Genomic DNA, 25,723 nt, shown 5'->3' with positions numbered 1-25,723 from the left:
AGAAAAATAAATTAACCAAAAGCTTTCTCCATGAGTGCTCTGAAGAAGTTTGCTTGACTCACTGTGGTTAGGACATCGGCTCAACGACTGGGTTGAGATGAGCAGTTATAAAACACAAGCTAACTTTTGGTGCCTGTGGGCTCCTGAAACCATGTGTATCCTTGTAAATGCCAAACCCACACCACCATTCCTTAAAGGAATGCCTCTAGAAGCTGAAACTTTTGGCAGAGGCATCATACAGCCCAACTAATTAGCTATTCCAGGGCTGCCACATCATTCTTGGAAGAGCAATACATTTGGGGTGGCACCAGTTAGTTGCAAAGTAGAATGAATAGGAAAATGCTTCCATCTGAATAGCGTTGTTGAATAGAAATGGTTTTAAAACAGAATTTCTGTTCCACAGGAAATTCCAACATTAAAAATGAAAAAAAAAAGTTTTACTGAAGATTAGAACAAAACTGAGAAATTTTAAAATTTCCTGTTTAAAGGAACTTCCAGGTTTTCTAAAATGTTTCGAACAGTAAGGTCTTCAGTGTTAAGTGCAGCAATCTGCAGCCTCCATCTTCCAGTCTAAGTCCTTCCACAGGTCAAGGGACTGAAAAGCACCGTTCTGAAGATCTGAGGCCTTCTTTGCCCAGCCCAGGGGAGTCAAGGAGTGGGGAGCCTGAAAGTCCTCTTACTTATTTCCCACTGTGTCTCTCTTAATGTTTCCTGTTGTGTTTGTTTCTTTGTATTAATACTTAAAAACGCATTTGAGAGGTACTTGAACCTTGGATTTCCATACACGTAGCAAGAACCATAATGGCTGTATTGTGAGGTAGTCTATTTCATGTTTCCATGTGTGAGTGTCACAGGCATTGGTTCAACAGGAGAGATTCAGAAAGTCCCAGTCCATCGAGGGTCCAATAGCTCATGGAGCTCTTCTGAAGGTGGGACATGCCAGTGCACAGGCTGCGCTGTCATCAAGCACAAGCACCCAAAGGACTGCATGAGTTTATTTTGGAAAAGGCAGATTCTCTCTTTCTTTCCTCCCCCTGCTTCTGGTCAGTTTCCAGTCATCACTGGCTATGACCAGTAAAAAATTTTTTTACAATGTAAGAAAAAAAACAACCTCCCAGACATTACTATAGCCATCAAAGTGATTCCATTCCTGATAGCCTCAGTAGAAGGGTAAATTACTGTATTACACCTAGTCAGCTGTGCAGTGCTGCAGGAAGTGTGATGTTCAAAAACATCAAAGCCCTTTGGAAGCCTAAATCTAATTTTCAGCATTGGGTTGCGTTGCCAGGAAACTAAATTTCATTTAGTAGGGCTTCCTACTGCCTGATTTACTTGTGAAAATGATAGTTGGGCTCCTGAAATGCTTAAGTTCTCTTGAAAATATCAGCCTGCTCTTTGTAATACACGTATTTTAAACAACCCTGAAATATTGCCCACGCTCTAATATAATGATTGTTGATATTTTCACAGTAAAGCAAATACCCAAATAGAATTGATTTTTTAAAATAATTTTCTAAAGGTTGTAGTATTTTTCTCTTGTAGAGTCATTTGGGTTGAGTCTGTTTTGCACCATGTCAATTCTGTCCTCTTTTTGGTAAGCACAACGTTCAGAGAAATTTAATCCAACCTGACCTAACTTTCTAATCAGACTAGGTAGCATTGCCGTCGTATTTTGAATTGCCCTCACTGGTGATCATTTTATGCTTTATCAAGTTGACAGTTAGTTTTGCCAGAGTGTTCTTTTTAAATCCTTTATCCCAGGAGACTTGCATATTTATGGTTAGATAAAAAGAAAGATCATTAATAGCTCCTTTTGGTGACTTTCGGGAATTAATTAAGCACTGGTTGTAGAATTGTTTATTACATTATGGAGTGAGATTCTTTGTGCTAGTTTGAGGGGTCATAAAATGAACCTTTCAAATGATCACTTGCAAGAATGATTAGAACCAGCTAGCAATTACTAGCCCTGAAAGGAGAGCTTGATAACATTGTGTGAGGATCTTTTTAGTCAGATATATAAACATCCTATCCAGAAAACCATGTAACCATTTTGCTAATTCAGGGACAAAAATAAGCTGTTAGGGTTTTTTCCCCTCAATACTTTACCATTTCTTTTTCTAAGCAAATTAAAATTCAGGAACATTTGGAGCAGTGTTTAGGGAATACCTTCTCATTAACAGAAGCTAATAATATTCTTTTCTCTGGACCTGAATTACAGGGGATAAAAACTGACATCGCTTCTGTTCAGTTTAGTTTCATTCCCTAAAAACATTGAGAAGCTGCCAATTCCTTTTTTCTGTGTCATCTTTTTTTTTTAACATATTTTTCCAAAGCTTTATTTGCCCAAATGCCATTTAGAAACTGGGCTTGGAACATTATCTAACTGTCTGCTATTTTCCTCTGTGTGATCTTTTCCCTTGTTAGCTGTATAACTTGCAAATAATAATACAGGAGAATAATACTTTGCACTCACTCTCTAACCACTAAAACCATCTCACTTCATTAGGAGATTTAATTTTAACCACACACGGTGAATGGGTATTGACTTTGGTGTCCCAGCTGGATGGCAGTTCAGTAACTGCATTCTGTTGAGCCATTGCTTTAAGGAGCCAGAGTATTCTTTACTTCCTCTCCTGGATTGTTGTTTAATGTTGCAGGCACCATCCTAATGGCTCCCTTCAGTTTCCCTCCAGAGAAGGCTACAGCATGGTGGTGGCTGACGTGAAATGATTCCTATGTATATTGTAACTTAGTAAAGTGTTTTGAGGCTGGAAGCAGACAGGCATGACATAAATCAATAATAATAGTAATAATCTGCTCCATGCTAAAGAAAGATTCAAAGCCAGAGACACCTCACCCCAGCCAGTTTGTGAAGCATCACTGTAATATTGAGAAGAAAAACCCCTGCCCTTGGCTAATCATGCCCTAAAGCCAAACTTCACATCCCATCGTGGAAGTACTTAAGATCTGCTTTAGTTTTACATCTTTGAAAACACAATCAAAATGTTCCACACTAATACACAAAACAACTTGCCACAGTTTGAAGCTAGGGTGAACCTTCTGTTTACACTGTCATATTGTTACTGCATGATGTATTTTTATCTTAGAGCTACACTACTATAACTATCTTGATGCAAAAAATCCCAGCAGCAACATAATCCATATAGGCACCACTTGATTCCTAGGAACAGTCCCAACAGAGCCAAGTGGTAAGTGCTTGTAGGGCTTTTAAGAACTGTTGTCTTTCACTAATTAGCCTTTCTAGGTTTCACATGTTCCACACAACACATACACATAAAGAAAGCAGGTTTTTTTAAAGAACAAAATTTTAAGTAATGGTAAGTAATTTTGTTGCACTTATTTTCTGTGCATTTTAAACCTGATTATTATTTTGCTTATACGGTGAATAAATACAGGTAAATCTCCTCTTATGACATAATTATTTTTTCATCCGTTTACCATCAGAAGTAGTCATAATAATGCTGTTATCCCCAAGTATAGGATAAGAAAGAAAAATGGACATAGCGCTGATCGTTACTTACTGGAAAGGATCACTATGTAATGGAAAATCTCCGTTATATTTTATTTACAATTTTTAAACAAACATCTATATTCCCTTTTGGAGAAAAAATGAAACAGCCTGTATAACCAAAGTTGAGTTAATTTATTTAAGAGCCTGGAACTATTTATGTTTGAAGAGAGAGGAAGAGAGAAAAAAATCTGAGCCATGTTTGATACAGCAAACAGAGCTGATCCTCTCTCTGTTTGGATGTAGCTGTGGACTTGGATGCCAAGTTATTTTCCAGGTAGTGATGCTAAGCTGTCTAGGCCATTTTAGCCCTGGTTACGTTTTTGTTTAGTTTGTTATTTTAGCAGAATATTTCATGTTGGTCAGGACTGCCCAGCTGCCTTCTAGGATTTCTGTTGGATGGAGAGAAGATTTTTTTATTTTCTATGTCAGTGTAGCTCTTAAAAAAAAAAAAAAAAAAAAGCACATCAGCTTAGATTAGGAAAGAAGGAGTTATGTCTTGCTTAAATTTTGACAAAAAGTCATTCCCTGCCTCCCTTCTTCCAAGGCAATTTGTGGTTCATTTCAGAATTTTTTGCATGAGAATAATCATCTAAATCGTCTTTATATCACTGGTTCAGTCCTAGCTAGCTATGCAGTAGCCACAGTATGTTGCTATCGCACGGCTGCATGAAATGGGTTGGTTATAGACAAGTACCTTTGTTCAGGAGAGGCTGGTGCAATTTGGTGTTATCATTGGAAGTCTCAACTAAAGGATGAACAGAGCTGCCTTTTCATTAAGAGTCAGCACCTGAGATAATGGGATGAGGAAGTGCCAGGTTGGGTCTGTATGATATACGTTCTGTAGCTCAAACAAAAATCTGTATTTGAGATTCTCAGTTGACACCTCACTGTGTCAATGGAAATTTTTCATTGAAAATCTCCGTGTGAAAAACCTCAAAGATTTTACAAAAACTATCTACAAATTTTGTGTGATGCTGCGTGTTTTACTCTCAGGGGTAATCCTTTCACAACAAAATAATCTTATCATTTTGTGTGGGCTTCTGCTTGTCCTTTTGAGCACGTACATATACCTTATGTTTTGTAATTATGTATTTGATTTGTCTATTAATAGTTTGCCATGTTTGATCAAGTTTGGATTTGTTCCATAGCAGGCTTCCTGCAGTGATCCTTCTAGTACTGTACAGTGGGTTTGACTCCAGACCGATTTGGCTAGTCTCATAGGTAGAGCTTACACAAAGACCTAAATACATACATATATATGATATGTCCAGCTTTTTTCCCCACTTTGGTGGCAATTAACTGTTCACTCAGCAGTGTCAGAGTAGAAAACAGCAAGCCTGTGCTTTGATTTCTAGAAGAACCCTGCTTATGGAAATGAATGCTTGTAAAAGTGAATCTTAGGCATGAAAATGTGGTGCTTTAATATTAATACCTATGCATCCTTCTAAAGTAGATGCTATGTCACTGCTTGATCCTGTTCCAGTCTATAGCGGAATTAAGTAGCATTCTGCATTCCACTTGATCTTGAAACCCTTTTCACTTATTATTCAAAGTTTCTTTGTATATTTTGAAACTCATTCTTTCTTTCCCCAAAACAGTTCTTACTCTATAAAAAGGAAAGAGAATACATTTCTTTGTAAGACATTTGAATTTATCCTGCTGAATAGGTGTGGTCTGATATTTTTTACAGTAGTTCATTTATGGCATTTTATTAGGTCTCCCGGGCACTTTATTTGCACATTACATTTTGGTAGCTAACAGGACTGTGCAATTTGACTTCTATTTTTATGCCTAGCAAGTACAGAAATGTATAAATGTTAAAACAAACCTTTCTATTTCTAGCTTCTGTCAATGTCTGTAGTATGTGTTGGACTTAACATAAAATTTAAGAACTTCTATTTTTTAAGTTAGCTATGTATTTAAAACCACCTTTGAACATGAATCACATATTAAGTGATGGTGTAATTAACTAATGTAGTTGATCAGACACCAGTTACTCAATTCAATCATTCTTTCCTCCTGCTTTGTGTTTTATAAGGATTTTGAACAGCAGCTCAAGATGAATGGCTATGAGAAAATCCAGACATATAGGCTCTGGTTTTGTCTACCTTTGGTGTCTAAGAAAAAAGGCTCATATCATGATGTTGCTGACTTTTAGACATTGCTTTACCTTTTACATTTGCTTTGACTTACCAAAATTAATAAGTATATTTAAAATTATTTGCATGTGGCTAAGTGCTATAGCTTCCAGTTCATAGGTATTGCATAGAAAAGGTGAATTTCTTAAAGTCAGTGGCAGGACTGGAACTCAAGACCTTCAGCTTCTGTCTTGAAGGAGGTTCCTGATTTAGCAGATCTTTTGATACATAGGTTTGGGAATACTTCCTCGCTGGAGACTTAAACAAAACCAGAATGTCTTCAAAGGGTTTGTGGCAAAGTTTCCCTGCTGACCGCTTTGTCTGAAGTCTTCTCTGGTCCATCATGGACTTCTCTGGACCATTTACAAGCATAAAGAGTGTAAAACACAGTCAGTTTGCCTCTCCAACCAAAACCCAATACTGTTCTAGTAATTAGATCTGTCCCACAGAACTGATAAATGAATGTAAATTTGGAATCAGGCCTTTGGATCTGCTTCAAGCTCTTACCTCATGCATTGAGCATGAATTGCAGGGTTTACTGTTTTCATGCATGAGCGCCCAATTAGTTCACGCGTGAACACCCAATCAATTTATGCATGAGCGCCCAATCAGTTCATGCATGAGCACCCATTTAATTTACTAATGAATGCCCAGCTGGTTCACACATGAGCGCCCTATTAACTCATGTCTGAGCACCCAATGAGTCCACGCATGAGCACCCACTTAGCTCACGCCTGAGTACTGTATTGGGCATATATGGCAGGTTTCAGTAGCCAGGGGCCACAGGTGTGGGAGGAGGTCAGAAGATGCTGGGTGCTGGTCACAACTGGCCCAGCTAGCTCTAAATGCGATGGAATACCCTATCGCTGAGTGTAACCCCACGGTGGAGACAAGGGAAGTTGACAGTAGGAAAGGGGGAGGATAGGTTTTTGGCTTAAGTTGAGCCTGGAAAAGGCGGTGAAAAGGTGTTCACTTAAATGTTTGTTTAATTGTTTATGTTTTCTTTCTTCTCACCTGAATGAGTGATTAGAAGTTTGTGTTAATTGACAATAAATTAAATTAAGTAAAAATTCCCCAAATCAAGACTGTTTTGCCTGCAACACCTGGCTGCAGTGCTAGGGAAAGGTGAAAGCTCTTTAAGTTACTGTAGGGATTAGTTTATAAAGAAATAAAAGCCTTAAATATAATTAATTAAAATCTATGCAGCTAAGTCCGTCTTTAAAAATATATTACGGGAGAACCAGAGGAAAAGCAGTGGAATTCCATTAAACAGATTACTTGAATTAGCGTTTGTGTATTTACTTTCTTTGTTAACAGTGCTGTGCAGTGTTCTGCTTTGTCTCGTACATTGTGATAGATTACTTTTTTGTTTGCATTTTCCCTACTGCTCATTATTAATTACATTTTAATGTGTTATGTTTTGGGAAGAAGCTGAGCCTAACCCATGCGCGCTTCACACAAATGAGTAGTCCTTACGTTCATAAGCTTCCCCACTGGCTTTGGTTACACAGATTACATGAGTAAAACGTACCCACTGGGAGTAGAAATTCACAGAATTGGAGCCAAGCCTGTTATACCTTTCTAGAACGCAAAGCCTTTGCATAAGAACCCCATTTATTCTCCAAGCCCTTTTCACAGTTCTAACACGTATTTCTCCCACTTTTCTTTCCACAGCCAGCGTGGGATATGTTTGTCATTGCAGGGCTGAGACACAAATCTTGGCTGTTATTATAATCCATTGTAACTTTTTAACCACTGGCCCACATTGGAAGCCAATATGCACCCACATGGCACATTTTCTTAGTTATTTATAAAATGTTAGTAAGAAATGTCATTTTCACTAACAGAAGGGAAAAAAGTTCCTTCTTGTACTGGAATAGCTGACCTTATTACAAACAGATAAAGAATTTTTAGTACTTAGAAAACACTAATTAAATACTTGAGAAAAAACAGTCAATAATTTTTTTATTTTCTGTTGGTGAGAATTTTATTACACTGCAATAAAAATAGTATCTTATAAATCATTTATATAACGTAGATTTGCTATAAGATGAACTAGTGAAACCATGATCAAGCAAAGATGTGTCTTTGGCACTCAGCCTGCTGTCATAATGCTTCCCATAAACATCAAGACGTAAAATAGAGTATTCTGGCCTTGGTCAAAGGAACATCCAGAAACAGGGCCACAAGAAAGGTTATTTAACATCATTAAGGTTATTATTAGCAGGCGTAAAGGGTAAAGGAGCCCACAGCTGTCTGGGAAGAAGCTTTACTGCAAATAAAATATTTGATTATTAAAAAAATTCTCTGAAACAAGTATCATGAAGATTTATAGCCGTGGAAGTTTCAAATGAAGATGTGCTCTCTAGGAATAGTCTAGGAATGCTCTTCTTGGTACTCTTCTTGGTACTGTTCTGACTGTTGTTCTGATGAGAGGCCCTTAAATCTCTGAACATAGCTCTTTCACACTAAAACACAGCAGTGCTTTATTTACTTCAGGTGGACACAGTGCTGTTTCTTTGCATCTTTTTCATTCCTTTTCAGCCTTATTGATGTTTCTACTGACACAGTACAAAGAGCCTTCAATAAGTTTACAGAAATAACTGAAATAATAGATAAGATCCAAAATAATGAACATTACTATTTAGAGTAATTAGGAACTCAGGTTTTAATTTAAGTAGTACCTAGAAATCCTAGTCCCAGACCATGACTACACTGTTTTAACTTCTGTGTTTGCACAGCAATATGCCTAAGTCCCTTAGGCATTGTAGTAAATCCCAGTTAGAGTCCCTAAACAAACAAACAAATGAAAAGTTCACCTGTCCCTTTTGTAAATGCTGTGGCTCGTATCATATTGTCCCTGTCTACATTCTTATTGAGCAGAATGCAACCAATTCCAGACGTTCTAAGTTAATGTGCATTTATGGATGGATTATACCCTTCACGCAAAAAAAACAAATCCATGGGAACAAATACAAACTCCTCAATGCCAAACATTTGTTTTTTCCTAAAGGAAGCACTATGCTGGGATCTCTATAAGTACTCCCTACAGCTGGTATGACTTGTCTTTCTCCTATCATTCTTTGGAGAATTTCCAAACATCAGAGAGGCATGAACAGAGCCTGAACCCAAATCTGCAAAAATTGGGTTCCTTTCTTAATTCAGGCTGGAAAGAACAGTGCAAGGCAGCTAGGAGGAGCTGACCAAATACTGCAAAGAATGTTCTCCATCTGAGCTGGTGGTGCTGTCTACATCAAAAAAACTGATTCCTGCATTTCAGTAGTGTTCAATTCTCTTCACTTGTGTGATACTTCCAAATATTTGTTTAGGTACTTTCATCCTGATTTTAGTCACATGAATGGCAGTGTTCAATATCCTTAAATCAAGCTGCTAAGACATTATGAGTGTGAATTATTAAAATTATTTTGTTAAGATCAGAAGGCAGAAAAAGACGGTGTGAAGTAGTTTCTGGTATCAGTGCTCTCTTTCAGTTTTACATTTCAAAGGAAGCTATTGAACAATGCAATTATTTGTTTGGAGGCCCTTGGAAACACAAGCTAAGATCACAGCGTCCTTAAGCCTAGGCCCTGGACATGGGGAGGAAGGGAAGGAGAGAGAATCTTTGCTGCTTAAGTTAAAAGCCATAGTGGCATAATGCTTTGCCCAAGGTCACACAGCAAGTCAGTAGCAAATGCAAGAATAAAATCCAGAATCCCAGCTCAGTACTCTATTCTGTAGACCCCATCAACTTAGCAACAGAACTCATGTCTCTCAGTCTAATTAATTTACTAATTCAGTGAGTAATTTAAGTGCAAGCAAAAACAAATGCCAAGAGAAGTGACAAATTCTACTGTGGCTCAGGCTATTTACTTGACTCAGGAGAAGGTGCTTTCCTGAATGAATCTACAATAGGGTCAGGAGGTGTTTTGTGCCTTCACTTTGTCTCTTGTCTGACTGTCAATCTCTCTGATAAGCTGTTTAAGGCATGCTCAGTATAACAGAAAGATAGCGAGTAGAAAAGAAACAGGTGAAAATAAACTTCTCCCTTTATTTTAAAATGCATGAATTGAGTATTAAAAAAAAAAAACAACTTGGCCACAAGTAAGTTACATAACTTAAGCCAGTCTAAAATTATGTGCCAGCAATTTACATGAGTTTTATGTAACTGTTTATACTGCTGTTTATTTAAAAATTACTACTTATCTTGGCGACCGCAGCAACACATCGTGCATTTGCTAGCTCTGGAATACAGGGCACCTTCATTAAAACACATAGTCACCAATATATTAAACACACAAAAAAACCCTGCTCTGACATAACGTGAAGTGTCAGATGGAAAGCCGCAACAGCAAAGACATTCAGCGTTCACGACAAAGCAGCCCTTTGGGGTGTTCAGAACAGGACTGGAACATGCTCCATCCTTAATTCACCCAACAGCTTTCAAGTCCTTTATAGCACAGTGGTACAGTCTACAAGACCAGCTCTTGTTCCTGGGCTCTTATAAAGGACCCTCTTCATCTTCAGGTTTTTATACTTGAGCATTTTTATATTCAACTTTTAAAGTGCTGAGGTGAGCTAGCCTTTTGTTCTTTCTTAAAGTCCCAAGTACTTTATAGTTACACAAATGGTTGATATTTTTTGTTTACTACCAGGGCAGTCTCTCCCAGCACTCTCTCTCAGAAAGTAGGCAAAGATTTAGCAAAATCTTCATGATGGGTTGCTCATGCACCAAGTTACATAATTTTAGATCCAGGTTAATCACAGGGGTAACACCATGGCTGTGTAGCTTTGTACTGGTACCAGAAAGAGCTATATATATCCCACATAGCCAAAAAGTGTGAGCAACACTGGCCTAATAAATGTAATATAGATCATAGGAGTTTGTCCCTTGTTGTTTTGGGGCCTGCTGAGTGAACAAGATGCTCTACCTCTCCTTGCCTTCTTTTTCCCATCTATAAAACAGGGACACTGGTGTTCATATCCTTCTAAAAGGTTTAAAACCCAATGAATGAGTATAGTAGAATATTATGTATTATTTTTAGACGACCATTATGGTAGAAAGCTGAAAGCTGGTAATGTATAACAGGAGATACAAACTTAAGTGATAAATGAGTTAAGTTGATTTGCATTTCTTTAAAACTATATCATGTCACTTGAATCAGTAAAATAATGGGGAAAAAAAGTTTGTTAAAATCAAAAGTAAGCAAAAAATTCCAAAATTTGTAATGAGTTTCTTTATGACAGATATCATGAGTCAGAGAATGACATTCTGTCAAAAATAGAAATGCTTCAGTGTGTCCTGTTGATATGTTTTCAGCAGTACTTTGAAACAAGGGGAAAAAGAAGGCACTATTCCAACACAGCTGTTCAAAAAATATTTATTTTTCAGTTATGGAAATTTTTATTGAAACGGGGGCAGGGTTTTTTCCAAATGTGAGGTTTTAAAATATATATATTTGAAAATTGAATTTTGAGTAACTTTGTATACATCATCTTTTTAGGTAAATATCCTTTAAAAGGGGGGTTCTCAATCATAATGATAACCATAACCTGATCCACAAGCTAATATCATATTCCTGTGTTTTCCATTTCATGGGTCTCAGCCACCACAGGGTAAGCTAAAAAAGTAAGTGCAAAATGCTGGCATTACTTGGCTGTATAATGAGAAGAACAGCTGAGCCTCAGCCTAGAAGCCAGTGAAGACTCGGCTGGTTGAGGGGATCAGAGGGGTACACAGCTCTCCTCAGTACCTCGTGAAAGGACTAGCAGACTCGGTCGCTCTCCCTAGCGAGTAGTTGTCCTTCAAGGGACTGGGAGATCACTGTGTCACCCAGCAAGTGGATGAGGGCGTTTGCCCTGCACATGGGGTTTCACTAACAACATGAGTTGGGGCAACAGTTTGCCCTAGAACATCAGAGCAAAGCTGTGATTTATTATTTCAAAACCCTCTTCCTCAGCTGTTCCTGAGATGGCTTTAAAGGCAATGTCAGCTTTTTCTCCCCTTGGTAACTCAGCTTCTTTCTCTGAACTCAGTGGTCCTTGATCCTTGGTCCAACGATCTGGACGAGGGGATCGAGTGCTCCCTCAGTAAACACCAAGTTGGGCAGGAGTGTTGATCTGCTCTAGGGTAGGAAGGCTCTGCAGAGGGACCTGGACAGGGTGAATCAATGGGCTGAGGCCAACAGTATGAGGTTCAACAAGGCCAAGTGCCGGGTCCTGCACTTTGGCCACAACAACCCCAGGCAACGCTACAGGCTTGGGGAAGAGTGGCTGGAAAGCTGCCCAGAGGAAAAGGACCTGGGGGTGCTGGTTGACAGCCGGCTGAACATGAGCCGGCAGTGTGCTCAGGTGGCCAAGAAGGCCAACAGCATCCTGGCCTGTATTAGGAATAGTGTGGCCAGCAGGACTAGGAAGGTGATCGTGCCCCTGTACTCGGCACTAGTGAGGCCGCACCTCGAATACTGTGTTCAGTTTTGGGCCCCTCACGACAAGAAGGACATGGAGGTGCTGGAGCGTGTCCAGAGGAGGGCAACGAAGCTGGTGAAGGGCCTGGAGCACAAGTCTGATGGGGAGCGGCTGAGGGAACTGGGACTGTTTAGTCTGGAGAAGAGGAGGCTGAGGGGAGACCTCATCGCGCTCTACAACTACCTGAAAGGAGGTTGTAGCGAGGTGGGTGTTGGTCTCTTCTCCCAAGTAACAGCGATAGGACAAGAGGAAATGGCCTCAAGTTGCGCCAAGGGAGGTTTAGATTGGACATTAGGAGAAATTTCTTTACTGAAAGAGTGATCAGGCCTTGGAACAGGCTGCCCAGGGAAGTGGTGGAGTCACCGACCCTGGAAGTATTTAAAAGACGTGTAGATGAGGCCCTTAGGGACATGGTGTAGTGGGCATGGTGTGTTGGGTTGACAGTTGGATATGATGATCTTAGAGGTCTTTTCAACCTGTATGATTCAACCTGTATGATTCTATGATTGTTTCTAAGAACTGCCATGCTGTTGCTAGTCATAATACTAGTATCATGATGTTCCTGCTGTACTCATGCTTGCAAACGTGTAGGGTTGCAATCCTGCTTAGATTAAGGCAGTTAATTCCTCTTCAGGCAGTGTGTTAGGATCTCTAAATATTAGGAGCACTTTTCTAACTGCCGGAATACAAGTAGAAGGGTTGAGAAGGAGACCCACATCAAGAATAGGGCTGCAATGTTTATTTGTGTAAGGTACCCAAATTTAAATATGCCTCTTGAACTACCAGTTTACGTTTGGGCAGTCTCCAGCCTATAGAACAGCTAAAAATTTGGGAAGCTCAAAAGCAGCTTAAAGCTGCTTATTTCATCCTTGGCTTTTGTTTTGTGCTGCCTGAAGTGCAGCCTTACCACTGCCCCTCATGCTGAGAAGCACACGCAGTCATGGCTGGGGATTTCAATGAAGACAGGATTTGTTGGCAGAATCTGTCTTGAGTGACACTATCTTGCTTTACATTAATCTTTGAAAACAAAAATGGTATCTGAAAGGACTGCAAGCCTGTTGATATCATGTTCAGCAGTTTGAACAGGGTTTCTCCAGTTTATCCTTCTGGAAAACAGGCAACATGTCTAAGTTCACAGCATGTATACAATGTCCTCAATGATTTAATACAGTGGAGTTATAAACCCTGAAAATGATGGTTTACAATGGGAACTTTGACAGGCCATCAAGTTCAATGGTACTTATAAGTATTCCTATAATTAAGTTGTCAATAAAAACCTACAATATGGTACCATAACAGTCTCTACATTTTCATACTAATGTACAGAGATAGCTTCCACTAAAGGTGGCAGTAATTACGTATTTAAAACCCATGGAAAACTAGAAAAATATACACTGAAAAAGTTCAAAGACAATAGAAAAAAACAATATTCTTTTCATTGCAGCAAATACAAAAATGTTGCAGAACATGCTGTGCATTCACAAACTGCAATCACAGAAAAGGAGCAATTAGGAGAGAAAGGAAAAATCTATTGCTATTGATACTTGGCTATTTTAGAAAAATGTGTTGGCAGTTAAATGTTGTATATGCTATGCAAAAAATTCTGTGAAGCCTTTTTCTTTTAACATGAAAATACCAGTATGACACAGCCAGAAGATGAAAATTCCACATGCTGAAATTAAAATGCCTATACCCTTGGATCTAATCTAAATTATTCACTCCAATACTAATAAATGTGCAAATAAAGTATCTATAAACAATTTTGTGACCCTTAAAGGGAAAGCTTTGGGTTGAATTCTCTACTTTGGTGTAAATCCAGAAAATCAATGGGATTTTCCCATGTCTACAGTAGAATAATTTAAGAGATTAATTTCACTATGTTTTTGATAGATTTTTCTGGAAGTTTGAGTCTGAAGTACAAATTACTAAATCCCAGAGGTATGACTCCGGGATTAACCTTAATTCTAATCATGGTACCTGTCATTAATAAAATATAATTTAAGAAAAAGAGGCTGTTTTCCTACCTGCAGCCATCAGTTCCCCACTTGCATATATTCTTTTTTTGAAATCATTTAGTAGCTTTTCATGGTCTGTTTGATACTATTTTACGTGCACATTCATTTTTGCAAGTACTGAGGAAGAGTACTGACAGCAGGACTACTAATTTCATAACCCCTTAAGCAGGAATATGAGTCGTCTGTACAAGTTGATGGGAGCACTTTGGTGAAGGTACCCATTGTAATTTAGGCTGCAGGATGGGTTGGGAGGGATGTGTCAGCCTAGCGCCACTTAATTAATTCCAAAAATGGATACAACTTGATAGGTCCTTGTGGAGCTCTGTAATTTCAGTGACCACAGCAGCATCAGGCTTGGACAAGAGAGCCAGAACCCACTGAAACCAATGAAGAGACTCTAGTGAGTGCCGGATCTAGTCCAAGAAGGATGTTTCTATACAAATTAGCCAAGGCTAGGTGATGAGAGTTTTGTGGACCTGTGGAGCCAAAAGGACTCTTTGCCCATGCCTACCTATGCAGAACCAATTGCAAAACAGTACTTTTTGTCGGTTTGGATGTATAAACTGCCAAATGGCATTAGCAGGTCCAAATCCTCTACCTACTCTTTTCCACTGCTTCTCTTTCTGTAAAAGGAAATTGTTTAAATGAGAGCAAATGTTGACTGAATGTAATTTGTATTGCAGTGTATTTTTAAGCACTCTTTCCTGAAAAGCTTTTGAGCAATATTTTGCTTTTCTCTCTCATACACAGAGATATAATTTAATTATTGTGTGAAGTTTTGCTAAACATTATTTTGTTAAACGTGACTTTTAGTATCCACATGGAAGGGGAAACTGCTAGGAGAAAAGTTAACCTGTGAGTGATTCAAGTACTTTGATTTCTTTGCTTGGACTGGTATCTGATGTGATTTTCTCCTGCTATTTGTTTCCTAGTGGAATGCAGTTGTTCAGAAGACTTCTCTCCTTTGGTTGGTGAAATAATTGTGGATAATCTTCAGTCTTTGAGGTGCACCATCACGGGTCTCAGAACGGTAAGTGCCAAATGACTGATTTAGATCTTGATGCCCCCTGCCGCGCCAGTGATACAAAAACACTGATAATTTGCATCCATGCCTGTTGTTAATAACTGTAGAGTGCCTTTCTTCTACCAACAAGTTCCAGTCATTAAGCATAATATGTCTGGTATCCATAATCCAAAAGTCACAAAGGAATAGACAGACAGCATGAACTGTTTTATAAGTTGTCCTGCTTAGGGGAGATCAGAAAAGACTGGAGTGAAAGCTGCTGTTTTCTGGATCACAGGATAGTCTAAGTGCAGATCAAAGGCTTGTGAAAGATCTGGTCCTGACTCTGAAGACCAATAGGTAAAATAACTGTTCTTTCTCTTCTACTTCTTCTAGGAACACACACACCAACACGTTGATGGCAATCATTTTCATTTTTGTTATTTATTTTTGTATAAATGTTTTCCACTGATAAGAACTGGCTTAGCAATGCAGAAAATTGATGAATATTCATATGGATTCTTAAGCAGAATAATTTTGACCGTGTGTCTGAAAATCTTTTTCCTACAGACTGTTCAGGACCATTTGTGCAAGCAAATTTTGATTCACAAAATACTTGATGAAAATAAAGCTTGCTCAAAATACAACTATTTCCACTGGAAACATCATCAGAAGGGCCCAATCCAGCATCCACTGAGCTGGAGCCTTTCCACTGAATTCACTGCACACTGAATCAGGCCTACAAAGTTATAGTAGGGGGAGGTATGCATGTGACCCTTGGCCAGTGCCCCAAAACATGGACTCTCAGAATGAGACAATTAACTTTAAAGAGTAAGCAATGGGCACAATATAAAACTCTCTACATAGAATAGAAAAAAATATTGTTTTTTTCTAGCCTTTTATCTGAAGAAATCTTTGATTTGAAGCACACTGTCTTCCAGGGAGCTGAGCCACAATATGCGTTTACTCTGTTTCTTATTTTCTAACAATAAAGCAGAGTAACTGTTCTTAAGTTAAAAACAAGCAAGCTTGCACAGTCACTTCCATAGGCACACGTTAAGAACAGTGCTTATGGTGTGTTTGTCCATACTCTCCAAAGTATATAACATATTTAAATTAGAAGTTAGACTTTCAGAAGTGCTAGATTTATGCATCAAAATCAGTGATAAAGGTCTGACTGATTTCAGTGGCAGCCAAATGAAGCTTCTTCCATTGCTGTGCTGGTAGAGAGATTCTGTTAAATACATCAGGAAAAAGAGGAGTCCCTATTCCTGAAGTTTGATTGTAAGAGTTCCCGGGTTCGGCTTTGGTAGAAGAGATTGTGGTTTGTCAGTTGGAATTGGTGTGTTCTGTTAAGCCTCAGCAAATCACCTGTCCTGAAATCTTTGTGCTATGGTTCAATCTGTCATGGTGCATCAGTTGATGCCACTGAAAACTATTTAAGTTTTTCAAAAAGGGACTGCTTTCCAGTTATTACAGCCAAGATTTTGAGTCAAGTGATAGTTTTGACTCCAGTTGTTTCCATTTGCAGGGCCAGAGGTATTATGTCCATGTTTCAGCATACAACATGAGAGGATGGGGACCTCCACGCAAATCTACTCCTGAATATGCTTCTCCTTCAAGTAAGTTGAGTTTGTCTACCCTCCTAGTTTGATTAGTGATGTTGCTTTGTAAGAATTTCTCCCTCTTCAAAGAACAGAAAAAGACAAATATTCTAGAGTTCATGATTTAATTGCCATGTCATCTGGGAGTGAAATAAATAAATAAATAAAACAACCCCTTCCACCCCCAAAAATAAGCAAAATAATCATATATGTGTATTTATTTGTCTTATCTTTTATTTATTCTCCAGTCCTTTGACAGAACATTGTCATCTAGTCACTAACACTTCAGAAAAATGAGGAATATTTTGACCTTCATTTCTCTTAATAGAGTTCTGCTATATGGAACCTCATTTGTCAGTACATGAATGGATCAAAACTGGAATCTTGCACTGCTAGAACCAAAACACTTACATGTATCATATGTAGTTTTGTATTCTGCTTTGTAGCATTATAGATCCCATTCACTGGATCATTCTTACAGCATCCTGTATGTAAAATACTCTAGTGTGGACACTCATGTTGATAGGATCTAGTCCGTAAGCACTAAAATGTTCCAGCCATGTCCAAAAGCCTTTCTTCCTTTCCAAAACCTATGACAGGTCTTCTCAGACTCCATTAGGACTACAATTTTTCATTTGTAATTTTTAATCTGTTGTAATTATTGTATTGTTAGTTGCTTTTCCAGACTTAATGCTCACTGCCAAACTGGCTCAGCATATTGCAGCTTCCCTTCTATTGATTAATGCAGTAAAGTGGGACTTTTCATTTTATTGCATTAGCACTTGTTTTTATTAGGCTAATGTAACAATTTAATAACCTTGCATGCTAATGTGAGAAAATAAAGCAAGCTGTACCTACTCTCAGTCATAATGGAGAGGGTTGGATAAATGAGGCTCTTGCAGTACCACTGTACCATTTTGCTTCAATTTTGCTCTTTTTTACCCCAGAATAAAACCAGAACTAGGCTAAAGAAATATTCTGTTTGAGAACAAAGATATGCTACAATTGTGGGACAAAATTCTACTCTTGGCTACATCGATAACTCACTACTATGGAGTTGTTTTAAATAACTTAGTGACATGCAATTACCTTGACTATAGCCAGGTATAATTACACAGGATTTGGTCCCACAAACCAAAAATTTACATCAGCTGAGAAACAGACTCTTTTACAGTAACTGCTAGTTATTCAGCTAAATATCCCCAAAGAACGGGGCATTCCTGGCAAGACAGGTGACATTTAAAACTGCAGCTTTTTACGATACGAACTTTTGCTTCAAGCATATTGCATTGTCCTCCCTATCTATTTCTTGTCCGCTGTTATTAACCTTCTGAAATCTGACAATATGTGCCAGTTCCAAAGCTTTGGGATGTAAGGGAAGTTTTCCTGCAGATTTCAGTGGGTCAACACAAAAACTATGCAAAGAATTAAGTTCATTTCCCATGTTTAGTGTCTCAGGGATTCTGGACTTTAGAGTAGCAGAAAGTCCTAGACTTGCTGCCATTAGGGCTATGTTGTCATGTGCAGCTGCTCAAAACTCAGTGAAGTCCCTGCTTCCACCAGGGAGAGCAGTACCATCCATGAAGTGCCTGGGACAATCATTGTGGGGGTGTTTCTCTGAAAGGCAGCCAAGGTAACAATAGGAGTCTTTTGGATTTCCCTGTAGGAGAGCAGGAGCATCACTTGATATATATGGGATTTTTTGTGAGTTTATGGCAAAGAGGAATGTTCCTTCATGGCTATATATGTATGTTTTCTTTGTGGATGAACACAGAAGCATTAGGCAGACTCAGCTCACTGTATATAGATAGCTGGCAAGAATATGGTACTTTCATTAAGTATCCTTAGTGACGCATGCTTAAGCTTTACGGCAAGTGAGACCATCAGAGCCTAAATGTAAATTCTTCCATTAAGTAATACTAACATCAGAATTTTAGCTTGAGAGACAAGATGCTATTTACCACAGCAGTAACTGGGGGCAGAACTTCTTTATCCACGTGACTGCCTTCACCACTGGTTTTGAAAACTAGCAGATTTGTGCTTGGCAAGAAGGCAGCAACCTGAAATTACTCCAGTGTTGCATAACAAAATATGGCCCTAAGCTAAAAATTAAATGTGAATACATTAATACTCTACAAAGCTGTCTGTAACGGCAGACAGAAGAATATGCAAAGGAAATGAAAGCTTCAGGGCTTAATCCTGATCCATTCCAATCCCAGAGTATCAAAGGTTAGTGACATCCTTGGAGATGCATCCGTGTAGCATGACAGTGAATGCTTGCCACTGTCCTCCTGTTTCCCCCACATACACACGAGCAGCCTGGAAAGTGGTGGCCAGTGTTGTGCAGCTGGTCTGTAAAATCATAGTAGATAGTAACATTTCTAGGCTTATTCATTAGCATGTAAGTGATGGACAATGAGGGAAGCTGGTCTGATTTCCATGTCATTTTTAAGGTAGCCAGCAATCTGGAGGCTCAAAAAGTTTGGAAACCACTGGGATAGAGAAATCATGAGGTTGTTTGAAACTCTACCAGTTTGATGACACGAAAGCACTTTGAGATTGGTGAGTTTCAGTTGGTTCCTCTTGGCTGCTCACAGGAGATCTAAGAACTGGCCTCCCCACCCAGAGCTATAAATGCAGCTGGCCCTTGATCTCTGCAATAGCATACAACACACAGCAGAGCCACTCTGCAGCTGTTACAACTGCCCACAGGCTATCAGGATAGCAAACGTCGTCTCTTTCCACCCTTTCATGGGGCTTACTCTAGCTGCTATACTAAATGGCAGCAAATACATATTTATATCCCTGGCATAGTGAGCCCATTGGAAGGAATGCTTGACTCCAAACTTGCACTAGAAACTAGATCTGTATATTTAGTGAGTGAACAAACTGTTTGTTGGTGGCTGTGAATACATACATGGCCAGCAAGATGGAAGCATGTCTCCCTTGCAGCCAGATCTCTTAAAACCTTGATCCACCATTACTTTGAGTCAGGAAACCGGTGCAATACTTTTTTCTCATTATAATGAAAGTATGAAAATAGTCAAGTCTGGAATTAAAAAGCTCCTCTCTGATACACAGAATTATATCCTCCTATTTGTGATGAGATTGCCTGTTCTTTAAAATCAACATTGAGATTGTAGCTAGCAGCAAATGAGTGAAAACAAAGTCTTTTGTAGGTTGAAGGTATGTGGGATAGAAACCGCAGCTTCTTGCCTCACGAGTGCAGTGCTGAGCAGACCATAGACTCTAGGGCAGGAATTGCCAGCGTTTGCTCAGGCCTCTGCTGGGAGCAGATTTTCAGAAGTGATTTTACTCAGAGCATGTTCCTCTGGCTACAGAGCTAGCTCTGGATGTAGGAAGATGTTCATTCTCTGCTTTGCAATCAGTTTCCTATATAACTGTAGGAGAGTCATTTAGCCTCCTGGTGTCTCAACAAAACGCAGAAGGAGCAGTAGTGTGATCTTCGTGAGGTACGGAGAGTGTCAGTATGGTACAGCAGCTGAGAGCAGCTCTGACAGTGCAGCAACAGAGGCCATTTATGTACTGAAGAGAAATAGCCATTGTCTAGTCAGTCGCTATAGGAGCTTCTAGGAGCTGATTGTGAGGTCTTTGTTAATAATCATTATGATTAATTACCTAACTGGCACAAGACAAAGCAAACTTACTGTACAAGTAACAACAGCAGACTTAAAAACAACTGCCATTTTTTCCTGTGTGCCCAGATGTAAAACTCGTCTAAAGCCAAGAAGTATCAGAGGCAAGAAAATATTTTAAAACCCTCTCCTGCTCCTTTGTGTTTCATTTCTGTTTATTTCCTTTGCTCAATAGACTGGAAAGACTGCAGTGGAAGAGAACCTCGGCACAGGGGACACACTGAGGCCCTGGAACGTCTCCTTCAGCAGGTTCGAGCAGCTCATCAGCATTATAATTGCAGAGGTAAGGATAAATATCTATGTGGTAGGGCACCAGCTGAAGCCTCTGTGGCGCCTGTAATTTTAGCAGTTTTCTAACTAGGTCATACCTTCTCATTCATCAGGAAAAGAAAGATATTAATATTGGTCCATCTGGAATCACTTTAGCGCACTATCTTGCTCTTAACCCTTGAAATTAGTTGGATGAAAACATCTGAAAACTAGAATGCACACAATCACAGACACATCCTTTGTACCCTCTGTACCCTACACACCTATTGATTTGTTTTTTCCTACAAATTAGTTTCACACAGGATTCCACTAAAACGTTTCAAGGATCTCTCTCTTTTATTTTTTCATATAAGGAAATACTTTAGAGAGTTAACAACTGTTTTGGATCAAAAGAGGGGACTTGGCTGCCTCCAAATGGAAGACACTAAATACTCTAGTGGATGTGATGCCAATCTATAATGAAAAATACTTGCACAATGCAGTGGGAAGATAAGATTGCTACATTTTCAAATAGAATGGATCAAAACTAGGAAAGAGTTCGAATCTCAGCCAGCTCTTTGCTCGTCATTCATGAGAAACAGCCTGTGCCTTTAATAGCTCAAGAGCCAAGGCAACAGCTTGGCATTCTTTTTAAAGCATATATAAAAACTCCTGTTCTATACGGGTTGTTGAAAAGTACTATTTATTTTCTTAAAATAAACTTCTAACTGGAATAATGCTTCATTGCAAAAGAACTTATTTTAAACTGAAAAGTTGAACTACCATGAAGTTTTCATTTTTTTTCACCTAGTATGACTGTTATGTCAAGCTGCATCAATTGATTTAAAATCATAGAAATACTTAGGGCTAAAATCATCTGGCTGAAATGGAAAGATGCGGCCTTTGTTCTTTACGTGCAAATATGTCACTATCATGATGATCCACAGTCTGCCACAACCCATTGTAACCATAGCAACTTAAACTATTCAGCTATGTTGCTTGGAAAGGGAAAGGAGATATTGCAAGAAAATGTTGTTTCTCTAATTAAAATTCATACAAGCATTATCACTTGCAGGTGGTCTTGGTACTCAAAATACAGATGATGTATTCTATCTCTTACATAGCTTTTTCATGCTATTAAAGAAGTCTTTTTTCCATGGTACAGTTCTTCCTTTCTGAAGTTAGAGGATATCTCGGGTCTTTCAGGCCACCTTCCTAGTCAACAGGGAATAAGTGATGGAATATCCGAGAATATTCTTAGCAGAAGTTGTTTTACTGACATACCAGCCCAGAACAGAAGCAGTTTTAAACAACATGCAGAAAATCCCTCCCTTTGAGAATCTGACACCCATGCCTGGTTCTTATAAAATTCCACTGTTCCAGAAATTAACCCCAGTCACAAAGCAAAGCACAGACAACTCTGTGTTGATTTCCTAACTCCTTTTACTTAAATAATAAATAACAATACAGAAAATCTGTTTATCTCAGAACATTTTCTTGCATGTCTGAAAGAGGATCTAGGAGCTTACATGTGGCAGTACTACACTGTGGAGTCAGCTTGAGCAACACCCTTGCCTCCAACCAAATAAAAATCTCATAATTGCTTGTAATGCTAGCATTACACAGTAGTAGTTTTTGGATAAATCAGGATTGTAACATAATAGGACAGCCTTTGGAACTTGCCTTAAATATATGACTGATGTCAATCCCTTGTATTTCAGTAATTTGGTAAAGAATCAAGACAAAGAGTTTGCAGAAAAAAGTAAGAATTACTACATCACTTTGACTCTGAAATTTGATTCTGGTATTTATCAACCTCAGTGAAATCTGAGGAGTTTGATCAAGGATCTGAGATAAGCTACTGTATATGACTGAAAAGCCCAAATAATGGCTTTCATTTCATATAATACAGAGGCCTGAGCTAGATTCTTAATTAATGTAAATTAGCATGATTCGACTGACATGGAGAGAAGTCAGCATGGGTATGCTGTTATACATAAGCTGAGGATCTGCCCAGGCATTTATCCATTCTTTACCATGCTTCTCTTTACCACACTCTTCTTTGATTATACGTTAGTATTTTAACCTCTGTCTTCCTCATTTGTTTTAGAGATGTCAGTAAATAGCTGGACATTGTTTGTAGAGTATCCTTGAATCTGCTTACAACGACTGATTTGCTGTGGTTTATAAATGAGAGCAGAATCAAGCTCTGCATGAATTAAAGCTAGGTGAAGACAGAGACAGGACTCAAACGTGGGGTCTTGGCACCTTGGCTTTTCACTAAGTGATTCCTCTGAGGGATATCACACTCACAATGCTCAGGCTGGCTGAAGAAGAGTGGAGGAGGAGTGCAAGAGAGGTGGAAAAAAATGAGAGGGTAATCGATCTAAAAGGTCTGAGATTACTTGGATAACATAGGCAAAAGCCTCAGAATACAGAGGAGCTAGAAGAGCAAGGCAGTGTGCTATTGCTCCAATGTGATCTGGAAGGGTTAAATTGCTCAGATTTCAGGCAGATCTCTTGCCCAAGTCTGTTCATTCAGGCTTCGCACTGCAGCCTGCCTTTTGCCCTATGCTTCGCGTTTCAGGGGCTGAAGAAAACAATCTTACAAAAATACCAGGAAGAATACATTGGAATGTACAGTGAGTTTAAGAGCTTTTGGAATTAGATCAGCTGTTGCTTTTGAACCTGCTCTGTGATATGATGAAATCTCCTAGGGAATTACTTAGGAAGCTTTGCTTTCATATGTTTAATCTTCTGGAAAACCCTGATGATTACAAACAAGAGTCATCCATTTGTCTTCATAATACCATGCTACAGACTATCATAACTAAGTTACTACAATTGTATGTCCTGGCAACACTTCAAATGTATTTTTTAAGTATTTTTTTCTTGTAGATCATTCTTTCTAAACAATTCTGAGTGGCTTACGTAATTGTGTGATGCTTCATTAAGAAAGGAACCCAACTCCAGTAAAATGCTTACCAGATATTTTCTTTCTGAAATTTGGTTAAAATGTATTTTACTGGACAAATCAGAGGTGAAATAAAAATGTTCTAATTGTAATTTGATTCACAAGCAGAGCACATAGTTTTATTGCATTTAACAAAGAGAAGGATCTCTGATTCCACAGGGCATTTAAAATGTTTAGATTATAATTATTTGTGAGAATATACAAAGGCAGGCTTCAGAGCCAAGCCATAGACTGAGAAGTTCAGGTAGGGAATTTAAGAAGTTACAATTTCAACTGTTAAGCCGACTTTGTAATCCAAAATATACCACCGAGTAATATGACTGTCATGCCAATAGCTTCTTCATGAGATACAGAATTTTCTTTTGAAAGACATCCCACCTTGAGGTAAGGTAATACAGAATCTATCATGGTCTCAAGCTATTGAAGTGTCTGGCCACTACTGATGCCTTTAATTTCTGTGTGGAATTATGTCTCCATGCACATTATCCCAGTGTCAGTTGTCTGCACTGCTAAAAATGTGTAGCTTTAAATTGAGTTTGAATTTGTCTGGACGTTTCCAGCTATTTGATGTATTTTCATAAGGTTACACAGTTAGTGAAAACTCTAAACTTCCTTTTATGCCCTCCACTAGGTTTTCAGTGGGATCTAGCTCATCTTGTGCTAACTTGCTTCCTTGTTCAGGGTCACCCTAAATGATATTTAGCTGTTCCACAGGCTGTCTCTTTGTGGGGCTAAGATCTCAGATAATTTTGCACTGAGGTAATTCCATTTACTTCACATCTGCCCCACTTGAGGAGAGGCACCCGCTTGTCTAGTGATAGGACAAAGAATTCCAGATGATCTTCCTCCTCAGAGAAATGGCACAGCATAACAGACATTCCTCTAGAGCAGAGACCCCAGATGCATACTAGCAGCCTGAGTATGCAACTTTGTTCTTATTCTTCCACAACCGACTTATGTCGCTTTTAAGTATCATCTGTTGTACTTAAGTGAACTGCAAAGAAACATTTATATATCCTACCTGAGAAGAGAAGAACTGCTAATGTTGTAAATATACCTTTGTAGTTAATTGCCTACTTCAATCCAGGTTCGAATGCTTCTGATCTAAATCTAATCACTGGAAATTCTCTAATCTCAGCCACTATTTGTTCGCTCCTGAGCTTCTATTAAAAGAGCTCACAACTCTATTGCTGTATCATTTATTATAAACTTATTTTGTTGTTACTGGTGCTTTTCTATAAAGGTTACTCTATGTTATTTATTAGTTAATTAAATAACAGACGAAGTTCCATTTCCTGTAGATCCAAATTATCCTCTAATCTTAGCTCCATGTTTTTTGGCTTCTAGACACACTATACTGTAAAACAAAAGCAAATAGCAATGTAGGAGAGTTTACAGTCTCCATCTAGTTTTACATTATTTCTTTTGCTGTTGGCTTCTGCAAAGCTGTGGACTAAACCCAAACCACTGAATAGCCCAATAACATATATTTCACTTGTAATTTGCCCTCTTATTTTAATGCTGCAGTCTCTGGGTGTTTTATACAGAATTATGTTGCTTTGCCTTCAGCAATTTCCTCCTCGATTCCCTCCAACCTTAATATATAAGAAAATAAAAATTGCATAATTAGAATGAAATTTATATTCCTAAATTGGTCTTAACCTTGGAAAAAGGAAACATTAAGACAGGAGTTTTCATGTAGCATTTGGTTTACATTACTGTGATATACTGAAAAAAGTTCACAGTAAAATAAAAATTGTCTGAGGAGATATGGATAGAAAAATAAATGAATTTTTTTAAAAGGAAAAGAAAACAAAGATCAGTTGCAGTTATGGATTTGGATGAGTCTGTGAAAACCAAACTGAACAGCGCGTTGGAGAATATGCCATGGAGAACAAGTTTGCACTGGAAAGACAATGGATTTGATAATCTAATAAGTCTCATACATCTGAATTGTATGATTTTACCCCCAATAGAACCTTGTTCTCTTTGTAATTGCTGTTCAGCAGAGTGGTAATTATTGCTAACAATGTGTCATCTTTCTGTAGTTTTCAATGTGCAAATTATGGTGCAAATTTATTCATCAT

At 38.6% G+C, this 25,723-nt stretch overlaps 1 protein-coding gene across 1 annotated transcript in view; it reads left to right on the top strand.

Annotated features, from left to right (window-relative positions):
• The window catches only part of ANKFN1 (ankyrin repeat and fibronectin type III domain containing 1), a 69,763-nt gene that overhangs the window by 20,573 nt on the left and 23,467 nt on the right, over positions 1-25,723 (top strand). The window contains exons 7-9 of the mRNA XM_075170095.1: positions 15,083-15,180; positions 16,685-16,775; positions 20,589-20,696. Of these exons, the coding sequence (XP_075026196.1) occupies positions 15,083-15,180; positions 16,685-16,775; positions 20,589-20,696 (297 nt within the window). The remainder of the gene's footprint in view (positions 1-15,082; positions 15,181-16,684; positions 16,776-20,588; positions 20,697-25,723) is intronic.

This window comes from Calonectris borealis, chromosome 20, assembly GCF_964195595.1.
Source record: "Calonectris borealis chromosome 20, bCalBor7.hap1.2, whole genome shotgun sequence".
Lineage (NCBI taxonomy): Eukaryota > Metazoa > Chordata > Aves > Procellariiformes > Procellariidae > Calonectris > Calonectris borealis.
This window is presented reverse-complemented; position numbering and strand designations above follow the sequence as displayed.